This window comes from Caloenas nicobarica, chromosome 1 (assembly GCF_036013445.1).
Source record: "Caloenas nicobarica isolate bCalNic1 chromosome 1, bCalNic1.hap1, whole genome shotgun sequence".
NCBI classification, from domain to species: Eukaryota; Metazoa; Chordata; class Aves; order Columbiformes; family Columbidae; genus Caloenas; species Caloenas nicobarica.
The window spans coordinates 113,030,564-113,042,774 of record NC_088245.1 but is presented as its reverse complement, the minus strand read 5'-3'; the positions used below and the strand labels follow the sequence as shown (position 1 = coordinate 113,042,774).

The window sequence follows — 12,211 nt, the reverse complement described above, 5'->3', positions numbered from 1 at the left end:
AATGTTCCTTGTGGCAAGTTTTGCAGATACCAAGCAAAACCTGATAAAACAGTCGAGCTGTGCTGTTAGGGGTAAGCTGAGGGGTACGAGGGTCTGCAGATAGCAAAGCAGGCTTGCCGTGACATGCACTTCTGCTTTGGCATCTCGCTTTTCCTACCTGTTTGGCACAACAGTCTCAACATATCCAGGTGTCTTGCTGTGTCAATTAAAAGGAGAATGATAGATACTGGTTGAAATGGGGTACGCTGTAAGTTGTCAACAACTGAACAGTTTCGCTAAGATTGTTCTAGCTGTTCAATTCACCGGGTTATTTTTTTGTATAACAGTTAATAGGGAGAAGTCCATCTGTCTGGACTGAGTGTGTTGCAATCAGCTATTTTAACAGTACGCAGTTTCACAACGAAGTTTCTTTTAAACATAAAAGAGGAAGCGAGTTCAGCATGTTGCAGTTCAGTCAGTTATAAAACCCCCTCATCTCCTAAGGGACTTCCTTTCTATACTTCTGTGCTATAGAGGACTAGAAATAAAGGATATGTCATCTTAGAAGTGTATTTAAAAAAGAAATAAAAACAGAATATTGCATTTTGGGGTAGGACAGACCCACGGGAAGCTTTAAACTGGTTAGAAGACAACTGATTTTCTGTACCTGGTCAGCTGCTGGATCTTTGGAGGTAAGAACTAGTTATAGCCTATGCATTATATAAATGTATGAAAAGGTTGCTCTTGCTTATCAAAGTGGCTCAGTTCTGTTTGTATGGGACCACAGCTGGTAGCTGATAAAAAGAACAATGTACTTTTCCTATTTGGAAAGCATGTGCGTGTTTGCAGAGTCTCAACTCCACATGCAGTTTCTGCTGCCCCAAGAAGTGATGAGAACACTTCAGAAGTGCCATCTTTACAGCTGCAGCTGCCTGTGATAGATCTGCAATGCAACTTCAAAATATATTAAAAAAAAATGATCCTCTGATATTTCTAAAGTCTATCATAATACTAAAAATGTTTTTCAGAATAGTTTTAAAGGGAGCCTTGTCAGGTGTGTTGCTTTTAGCATAATTATGGTATTTTTACTGATCTTTCTGCGAATGTTAGTGTACTGTCCAAGTCATGTCTTGTCAGCAGAGTACTCTATTTGTAGATCAGAAGTAAAAATGGGCACCATAATAGATAAACATGAGCATCATATTAAAAAAAAGTTCATAAAAAAAAGCTAAGACTTTTTTGAAAACAAGATGATTCTAAAAAGTATAGATGAATAAACTTTATCATCGTATTTTCCTGATTCACAGCGAATTTCCTGGTTCGCTGCAAATTCACAGCTTGACATGGGTGTACACACAGAATACGCACCCTCCCCCCTCTTTTTTATACTCTACAGCAGATGTGACTAATGTTTCAATGCTCATTAGTGCACCATTTCCCTCGCTCCTCCTGGGAAACCCCTTCAGCCTTTTCTGTCTTTCTTGCTTTACCATTTATTCAATTCACTTCTAGAAAGTATTTTCTCTTCTATGAGTGCACATGAATTTATTTCCTTTTTACTTCAACTACTTAGATACCAAATATTTCAGTCCAAATAGTTTAGTCATGATAGCAACGAACAACTCATTAAAATAAACACAGAAATTCAGAAACATGAAATGATTTCCACCCCAGAAAGACATAAAAGCAGTGTAGAAATATCATGTAGTCAAGTCATTCTTCTGAATGTGGAGCTCAGTGCTTTCCTGCCTCACATTTCATGTTGCTGCTTACAGCTGTGGGTATGAGATGTAAAATGCTATCAAACCACATTGACCGTGTCCTAAAACAGCTTTGTATGGGTATAGGTGATTAAGAAAACTGTGGAAAATGATAAACCAGTCTTGCTCTGTATGAAGTTTCAGGGAAGTTGAACTGATCAAGCAGACTTGGATGGGAAATTGTTTGAGAGCTCAAGAAGCTATATTTACCCACATACAGTTTTCATTGTGTTTTTATGGAAGCCTGTCCCCTCAGACTCCACTTAGAGATACAACAGCACTCAAACATACAGTAAGAATTTATGTTTTCCCAAATGAAAGAAATCAGCTGCTCCTGAAGCTTACTGCCATCCATTTAGCATGATTAAAAATGGGTATACACTTGTATAACAAGAACAACAGTACAACAGACATAACGTGTTCTTGGGGAAGATGTCTCCACATTTGCTTCCTTGAGCCTGTCCTTCAAAGAGATTCCTTCATACTCTTGAAATACAGGATTAATATCCTCTCAGACCTACTTGTTCCCCTCAAGACAGCCCATATTCCCCCATGGGAGAGGTACTCCCAGCTTTCCTGCATCTTTTGAACTGTTGACGTGTGAATTAAGAAGGTGATGTTTTCTTCTGCAGAAAGACCAAAAGATCAGAGTGAAGAGAGCTGTGGGGAGGGGCTCATGATGAAAGAGCTGAAAAGAAACACTGCTGAAGGAAACACTGCTGAAAGAGCCCCAGGGCACAGTCTCATAGGTCCCAGGTCTTCCAGAGCATCAGCAGCAGCAGGGAGAGTAAGTTACACATGATGGAGGTAGAGTTCAGATGCATATGCAAAAGCACCTGTTAGCTCTTCTGCCATGCACAAAGTGGGCCATCTCCTACCTGAAATAGCAACTGCTGTTGTAGAATCGTAGAGCCACAGAACAGCCCAGGTTGGAAGTGACCTTGAAAGATCATCTGGTCCAATATTTAGTGGGAAAGGAAGCCTAAATGAGATTATCTAGTACCCTGTGCAACTGCATTTTGAAAACCTCCAGCAATGGGGACTCCACCACGTCCCTGGGGAGGTTGTTCCAGTCACTGATTGTTCTCACTGTAAAAAATTTCTTCCTTACATTGAGGTGAAACCTCTCCCAATGCAACTTGTACCCATTGCCTTTTGCCTTCTTCATGTGGCTCCTTGTGAAGGGAAAGCCTCTGTCCTCTTTGTAGCTACCCTATAGGTATCGGAATACTGTGATGAGGTACCTCCCCACCCTATTGCCTTTTCTGCAGAGAGGAGAGTCCTAACTCCTTCAATCTTTCCTCATAGGGTGTGTCCTCCAGCCCTTTGATTGTCTTCATGTCCCTCCATTGGACCCTCTCCAGTCTGTCCACATATTTCCTGACTTGTGAGGACCAGAATTGGACACTCCAGGTGTGGCCTGACATAGGCTGAGTAGAGTGAGAGGATCAAATCTCCATCTCTGCTAGTGGTGTCCCTGCAGATGCAGCCCAGGGACCAATTTGCCTTCATTGCTGCAGTGGTGCACTGCTGAGCCACATTCAGCTTGTTGTCCACCAGGACCCCCAGGTCCCTTTCAGCAAGGCTGCTCCCCAACCACATCAGATCCCGGCTTGTTGGTTATGTTGTCCCAGGTGCAGGGCCTTGCACTTGTCTTTGTTAAACTTCATACTGTTATTGCTGACCCACTCTTCCAGCCTGTCCAGGTCTCCCTGTAAGATGACTTTCCCTTCTGACATGTTCACCTCACCATGCAGTTTAGTGTCATCAGCACTACCTTTACCCAAGCCAGCCCTAAGCACTGAAGAATGCCCTTGTCAGTTGAGGTTCAGATACAAAATATCTATGGCTTTCAAGCATTAGGGAAAGGCTAAACTCATCCATAAGCACAGCTCACTGTACTACCTTCTTCACTCTCGTGATTTCCCTATGCTGACAGCACTGAGGCTTCCTGGGCCCTGTTTCACACTAGCCCCGCACTGGAAGGTGAGGTATATACGCAGGCTTGCTCTCCAGCCTATCCCACTTGCCAGGTGAACTCTTGCATGCATGTCCTGTAGCCTTAGGTAGATCCCAAACCTCACCAAAGGAATCTGTCTGCATCTCCACAGCCTGGAAAAGTGTCTCTTAAAATGTTGAAAAAATACTACAGATGGATCTACAGCATTTGAGTTCCCTCAAGACAGGGAGACTGTCATTTGCGGTCCCATCTATTAAGTCAGCTAGAACTTAAGGTATACCCTATGATAAAACTTGAACTCCAGCTACCAGCTGCACAACTTTAGTGCCATTGAGAGCCTTGCTTGGGGATCTGACAGCCAGACATACTCAAAACAAGCTTGTCTCTTCAATGAGTTTCTACCCCATCCTTTTGCAATGCAAAAGAATGTCCCTTTCCCCACTGAGCTGTGATTCCAGTTGGCACCACGTTCTTTCCGTTGCCCCTAGCAACTTTTCATCTTGCTCAGGTTTTTATGTAGGACACGATTTATCATATGTCTTTGTGTTTTGCTTATCCTGAGCCAAGAACTCCCATTCCATTTGCCTGCTCCCAGACTATAATGTGAGGTGTTTATGCAAACATTGGCACCATCTCCAAGCATTATAACACAGCAAATTTGCTGCCACTCAGAAAGCACTGGCAATACCACTGGATTCTCCACATGGCTTTAAACATTCATCTTGCCTTTAGGCTTTTCTTCTGCTGAAGAACTGAAAAAAAACCCCAGGCAAGGCATGTGAGTTTTTAAGATCATCTGACAGTGATAAAAACTACGTCAGATAGAAAAGACAGTGTAAGCCAGACAGTCTTCTCCCTCTGTCTCCACTAGGCTTAGATAGAATGGAGTCAGCTCCCATTCCCAGGACAGTAGCCACACAAGGAAAAATCTCTTTGTCCACCTTGTGTGCAAAATGCATCAGATCAGAATTGTAAAAAAGACTTTTTTTCCTTGTGCAACAAAAGTCATGCATTTATTTTCAGGAAGAGAGAACTGAAATCTGAATTTAAGGAGCATGAAACCCCAAAAAAAGACATTAGATATAATCCCTGTGCACTTAGAATCCTAGTGTGTATGTGCCTCTGTGGCATGGAAGGGGCATTAAGAGAAGCAACATGAGGAAGTAGAATTAATGAAAACTGTCGTCTTTATCAGATGTAATATGCAAGAATTAAAGGTGGCCCGATTGTGTGACCAGCTATTGGTAGCGATGGAATAACAACTTGTCAGCGGTATATAATACATAATAGTACTAGGACCAGAAATATATGCACATGTCTTTTGCACTCAGGCTCTTGACACTGCCTATCAAAACTTCTATCGGATTTCCTTGCAGAGCTGGGAATAGTCAGATTAGTGCAACAGCCCTTGCCCACTTTGGAGGGTAAGCTTGGAACTCATTCAGCAAACTCCCGAGCATGATGGGAGCCTAATCTTTTTGAATTTGTCAGCTCTTTTCTTTTCACTCCTGCCTTGAAGAGGGTGCTCTAAAACTCTTAAAATAAATATTGCAGAATGCAGCACAAAGAAATGAAACCAGTGGTTTCATTTCCCTAATGTATCACCTTATGACAGAAACAACATAACATCTGGGTAGTAGGAAAGACAGAAGTGTCACATGCTACCTGAAGACAACTGGCTTTGCGTACATTGGTCAACCAGTGTGTCACGAAGGCACCCCAAAATAAGTTTAGGCGGACAACAAGGTCCAAAACAAACTTTATTCTGGCCAGAAAAGTACCGCCAATAAACCGATTAGAAATGGGGTTTATACAATTAGTTAGTGCTCCGATAACATAAGATACAGGTTCAGATATTATTTGTGGTGCAGTGAAATAAGAATAACGAGGGTCCACAGCGTGCATACATGCAATCACAAGAAAACAAACCAGAGCCCTCTCTGGCCCATTTTGCCCACAAGAAACAAACACTTGCCTGTCCCAGGCAAGGAATTTACTCTCCTCTGCCCCAGACGAGGAAGGTACACTCGCCTACCTGGCAAGGACTTATTAAAGCATATATTCAGTATTTATCACTCACCCACACGCAGAGGTGAGGCGCTCCCAATCCCGGGAGGTTACCTCAGACGGCTTCTCCGTCTAAGGGGAGGGACTCCGGCAGCATGGCAGACCCGCAGTCCGAGGAGACCACACCAAGGGAGTCGCCGGCGGGAACCCCATTTATAGTCTGTTCTGATCTGGCTGTGGGCATTCCAGAAGCTTCTCGGCTTCTCTGCACCCCTCCCTCGACTGTGGGCCTTCGAGAAGCTTCTCGGCTTCTCTGGGCTGTGGGCGCTCTCGGCCCCTCCTCTGCTGACGACCCTGCCCGCCGACTCTGGGTCTCCACAAAGAGCCGTTAACTGCCCCATTGGAGGCCCCAGTTCTGAGAGGGGGATGTGCAACTGCCACACCAGTTCTCAGGGCGTGGCGGGGGGGGTGGAATTGCAGCCGCCAACACACAGCGAAAGGACCATATGTTATATTTCCACTCATTTCTCAGAATCCACATTAAAAACGAGCATAGGAATAAGTGTGTAACAATCCCAGATTCATGCTAGCCAAAGTTAGGGGTGACTTTGCAATAAAGCCACCTGGGCCGTGGATGACTAGGGGAAGGGGACAGCCTTTGCACTGCAAAAGGGGTGGAACAGAAGCAGAAGAGAGAGGGGCATGAGTTGATAACCTGAGTCACTCTAGCATTTGGCTAAGATTTCTGTGGTGGCACCTTAATCACAGCTAAAACCTAAAGCAAAACAACAGCAGCATACTGCAAGGAAAGCCAAGCCCCAAACACGTTTGTTTGTTTGTTTTCCCTTTTGTGTAAATGTTTTCATTAAATATTACCTGCCTGTGGGAAATCTCACACAACTGGCAGCAGCAGAGAGGATCCAGGGTCACCAAAGCAAGTGTCTAGACACATTGAATTTCCATGAATATTTCCTTCTGAAGGAAGTTTATTTTCTCACCAGCACTAGTGTGAAAATGATTTTATCGCCCTCCACCAAGGAAAGTCTTTTCTCACGCTGTCTACTTCCTAACATCTGCATAAAGTCTATATCCATGCTTAGACAGGATTTAGCCAACATTTATTATTAGTGCAGCATTTTTCACTAGCAACTGTGACACCCGAAATACTTTACTAGGAAATGAGAGTCCTTTCACTCTTGGAAAAGATAAATCGAGCAGCCAACAGCAGAATGGGGTTGTGCAGCGTGTGCCAGAGAGATGCCACCTCCCCATTCACAGTTTATGGGAAGATGTTCCTGTTCTGGTTCTCTGTCACAGTGGGTGTTTGGAAATAGACAGGCAAACTGTCAAGTGACTGGAACATATGTTCTTATCTGCAGAGACAGTATCCATTAGGGATTAAAATGATATAATTGGATTAAATAGTAAATGAAGAAACATGTGTGCTATTGAAACAAAGACAAGATATTTGTTCCTCTGTCACACAAGGTATTTTGTACTATAGAGAGAAAAAACCAAATTTTATTTTAATTTAGTTTTACTTAAGATTTACTTTCTCTTTGCTGGACCACACAATTTCTTTCGGACATCTTTCCCATTGATTGTGTCCTTGACATCTGTTAAATATAAAGACACAGGGGTGGACTTAAGAACAATTATGCGGTAGTGGAGCTGCGAAACCTTGGCCAGGACATTTATTGATGTGCAGATGCATGTGTGTCCTTGCTAACAAGTCCTGTCTTTCATTGCTAACATGTCTACACAGCTTTTGAGACTGAGGTGCCTGCTCAGAGAGCGGAGAGAGTTAGTGACTGCTGGAACCTGATTGTGCCTTTGTAGAAATGCAATGGAAACTGATGTCAGAGCTGGTAGTACTCATGACTAATCCAACAGTGGAGGAGCTGGAGTACTTCTGAAATGTGCACTTTCCTATGCATTGCACTGGAATATATCTCTTAAAAAGTACACTGCAGATTTCTACATCTAGTGTAGTCAGTTTAAGATCCTTTTATAGTAATTGGAGAGTGATAAGCAATTCTAGGGCACAATTCATCTCGTTTCAATTTAGACGTGTAAAACAGGCCAGATGAGTCATGCCTTCAGAAAGCCTTGCTGGTGTCACTGACATTTTCATGTCTAAAATTTAGAGACAATTAATTCTATCCTGTTCAGCACACAGAAGTGCAAAGTGTTATTTTATGGTCTGAGTTTTTTTAATAAAAAAGGAAGAACACTCACAGTCATTGACTGGTCTGGAACAGAAGGGGCGATACTCTCAATATGAATCTCAAATCAACATAGTTCTGAAGCAGCTGACAAACCACACACAAAAACAGTTGCTTCAAAACCTGTGAGAAAAAGGGGGAAACCCCTCGGCTTCTTACTGAAGTCCAGGGCCAAACCATACATATCTAAGTGTAAGCTATTACAGCAACTATTACCACAACAAACCACTTCTTGTTCCTCTCTTCCCAATTCACTTGTTGGACTTATCGGACATGTCACACATTACTATGTTATACAGGACATGTTTTGATGTGATTGAGTTAACAGCACAACAGAGAAACTAGCTGATTACTTTGCTTATTGACTCAAGTCCTTTAGAAAGACAGAGACACTCTTGTTCATGTCCACATTAGAAACATCTCTCTGCAGTTAGTAACAAGCTTTGTGAGTGTAATCAGCACTCAGTGTGTTTGTAATGAAGTAACAGTTTGTTCTTGTCATTTTTTCTGTCTGCCGGTGATTCCTTTCCTTCAGTGAAGGATGCTGTCAGAAGGTTACCTTTACGGAATCGCCTACCTTTGTGAAGACCTGAACCCTGAGCTCTACAGCAAGAGTTCGACTGAGGAAGTAGTGTATGAAATGAGGTCCATTAGTTATTCTTCCATGGACAACGCACAAGGAAAAAGCCTCCTTCAGAAATGCAGATCTGCTGGCAAGTGCCTCTCCTCAGTCTGCTCTAGAGGCAGCAAGCACAGCAGAAAGCAGAAGGATAATCTCTTGCAGCCCACACAGCACCCTGTGCCCGCAGGGCAGCCATCTCCAGCTGCGAATGTCTGTGAGGGAATGACAAGAAAAGACACCTACCTGGTTCCATCTTCCTGCAAAAGCATTTGCAAGAACTACAATGATTTGCACATAGCCGGGGACTGCGTGGTGCCAATTAGCTCAGTCACGACAGATTTTACCTGCGACAGCGGCATAGGCCCCTTCTTGGAGTCCTCAGAGATTCCTCCCCCCATGGAGTCCGTGAGGGCGCCCCCCTCCAGCGACACCATCCGCAAGCCCGCCCAGGGCTACTCCTCGTGCTGGCGGCTGGCGAGCTTGGTGCCCCACCAGCAGCCCCTCTCCGACTCAGCCCTGAACGACTACCTCGAACAGAAGCTGGTGGAACTGTATAAGCAGTACATCATGGATAGCGTCGCCAACAGGGCATCCCCCACTCAGATCCTGGCCTCGGAGCTTATCATGACTAACGTAGATCAAATCAGCATGAAGATATCACGGGAGAGGAACATGGAGACCACCAAGGCCAAAGACATTGTTATCAGCCGCTTCTTACAAATAGCCAGTGGAAAAATATCTTCAGAAATGAGCACGCCTAGTCTGCATATTTCCCAGTATAGCCACACTAATGCATAATATTCGAATGTCTGCTTTTATGTTCTACAAAGTCAACATCTAGTTTCTTAAGACATTTTTCTGCTTCATAAAAATGCATTTATTGTCTACCACTTAAATCTTCCAGTACATATTAAATAAGCAAAAATATCTGTTCTGTGCAGTCCCCATTGTGAACCAGATGATTTATTTTTTTATTTTTTTTTAAAAAAAAAGTTTTTCCCTAAAGGCTTGTTTTAGTGAGCCTCAGACATTAAAAAAGTTTAGTAGAAAAATTATCGAGAGCATATGACACTGTTCGAGGTGCTCTGGTGTTCACTTTGTTCCTCATATGCTTGACATATCATTTCAACTTTCCTCTGTCTGGAATCAGCATGAAGAAGACTTGTGGCCATGAAAGCACAAGCACAGTGATCACAGAGCCACAGAAATCCAGAATTTAGGATGTCTTCTAGTTCATCTCCCTGCCCCACACAGCTTTACTTATGATATCCCTCACAGAAGTTTTTCACAATTTGTTCTTAAAGATACCAACTGATAGATATTTATGGTTTCTTCTGTGCTAACCCCAATTATTTAGCTGGTGTCTTCCTGCTCAAAGGTTACCATCCCTTTTTGTGACGCAAAAACTATTTCCAAACAGAATTCATCACTAGGAGAGTGCATGTATACATGTGTGTTTTGCACTGAACCAAACTATTACGATGGACGCTGGTGGCCTGTGATCACAGACAGACACCACCTTTGCCAGCTACTAGCAGACCTGCAGCTGTGGAGTGGTCATGTAGGGACAGCAATGAAAATGAAGGGGGAAGAGGCAGAAGAAGTCACCTTCGTTAAGAGAATTGCACATTGAAAAGTACAGGCTAATCCAAAATCCATTGCATTAATGTGAACAGTACCCTTGAATGCAGAAGAAAAGCTGACCCGGACTGCTCAGCAGTATGGCTAACCCCTTCTTTTGATAGGATCATTGCTCTGTATCATAGGTCAAGGTCGTTTGAACCCGAAGTATTTCTAGTAGAAGGTCCTCTTTTGTAAAGTTTCACTAAGTCTTAAAAAAAAATGTAGAAAAAAAAGTAGAAAAAAAATAGCTGACTTGCGGGCAAGGATGGTTACCGAGTCTGTATAATGTCACACATTGTCAATGCCAATCCATTATTGTTTGAGTTTCTAAGTATCAATATAATATAAATACTAATTTATAATAAATATTCATAAAATGTTTGCATGTTTTTGATTCCACAGTGTTGTTTTGGTCTTTGTTCTCCTCTCCTCTCCTCATGTATATTTCAAAAACAAATGTAAAGTAGTAAACATGTCAGTTTATTCTACTGCTGCTGTCTTTCCAGACATTACTGGGATAGCTCAGTATATTTTCCTGCTTGTGCAATGAAGGAGTATCCAGAAAAACAGTTGCCATAAGAACCTTTGATGTGTGAATCCAGAGACTGTATATTTGTTGCCATAGCAGCTGACCCAGATACTATTATTCAGCAATTCAGGATAGATAATTTCTGGTGTATAATATTTCTAGACTGTGCTCAAATGCAATTTACAAATAGGAAAAAACTGTTATTTTTCAGAGAAAATAACATTCATGGTAATACAAAGGCACAAACTTGTGTTCTGCATGCAAAATCCATTACCAGTAGATCTCTCAAGTCTTTTGAAACTCTGCCAGAATAATGGGAATCTATGAAAATCGTTTACAGAGGACAGCAAAACTGAGCAAATATAGTAATTTTTGTGTCCTACATATACAGATTCAGGCTTTTCAAAACACAGGTTGGTTTGTTTGGTTTTTTCCCTCCATGCCTATTGACATTCACATCACCGGATTTTAGTAGCAAAAGATGTAGCAGAAAGCAACTTCAGAGTTGAATGCATAAATCAATACCCTCCCTGAAGGATCTGGCACCTTCGTCAGAGAACATAATTGATTCTTACACTCAACTCCGCCCACCCCACAGACCGCGCACCGCGTGAACAAAGCAGCATTTGATCGCCTGTTACTCAGAAATCCAAACTGTGATTTTCCTGCCAGCTGGCAGGGCTGTGACCGCAGCCCGTGGGCAGCACCTGCTTGCTGTGGCCTCCCTTCTCAGAAGACACGCAGGAAACAGCACAGGCAGCTGGAGAACAGGGGCTGACAAGTCTGCCCAGACCCACCTGAAAACCTCCTCTCCTTTCCTGGGCTTATCTGTGGGTGCTGTGTCAGGGGCCGCAGCAAGAACCGTGGGCTGGATACCCAGAGAATGGTGATCTTATAGCAATGCACCATGGGGCAGTGGAGAAAAAAGACACATCTTAAATGTACAAAAGCACGGCTGGTGCATTTAGACACGTTTGATACTTAGATTTGATTAATTGTAGAATGATAAAATCATTTAGGTTGGAAAAGACCTTTAAGATCATTGAGTCCAACCGTAAACCTAACACTGCCAAATCCACCTCTAAACCATATCCCAAAGCACCATATCTAGATGTCTTTTAAACACCTCAGTCAACTACGAATTATTCCATTTCCATGCAGCTTTCTTCTAAGCAAATTACTTAATATAATCATACCTACTTTGAAGTAGAGTTCTTATAATATGTTGTATTGTCAGACTGATTTTACGAATTTTAACCACAGAAGGGTCATAATCTTTGCAGAAGCTGATTTATTCTGGAAAGAAGGCATCAACCACTTCCTCCTCACATGTGGTTATTTTCTTTTCCCTGCCCAAATATAAAACTCCATTTCATTTTGAGCCCTGTAGCGTACCTGCTTCTCATGTGACTTAGATGCAAGTCACATCCCATTATATGAAGCAGTACCGTGTAGCTTTTGGATTTAAGGCAGTTTCTACACAAACAAATAGCTATTTCTTACTTT

At 42.6% G+C, this 12,211-nt stretch overlaps 1 protein-coding gene across 1 annotated transcript; it reads left to right on the top strand.

Annotated features, from left to right (window-relative positions):
- The first annotated feature begins 595 nt into the window (after positions 1-595).
- TASL (TLR adaptor interacting with endolysosomal SLC15A4) lies at positions 596-9,351 on the top strand. Its single transcript, XM_065626687.1, has 2 exons — positions 596-671; positions 8,467-9,351. Exon 2 carries the CDS (start codon positions 8,473-8,475, stop codon positions 9,349-9,351), a length of 879 nt encoding a protein of 292 aa, XP_065482759.1. The 5' UTR covers positions 596-671; positions 8,467-8,472.
- The last annotated feature ends 2,860 nt before the right edge of the window (positions 9,352-12,211 follow it).

Coding starts and splice junctions, on each gene's coding strand:
- TASL (XM_065626687.1), top strand. CDS start 8,473: ATGCTGTCAGAAGGTTACCTTTACGGAATCGCCTACCTTTGTGAAGAC.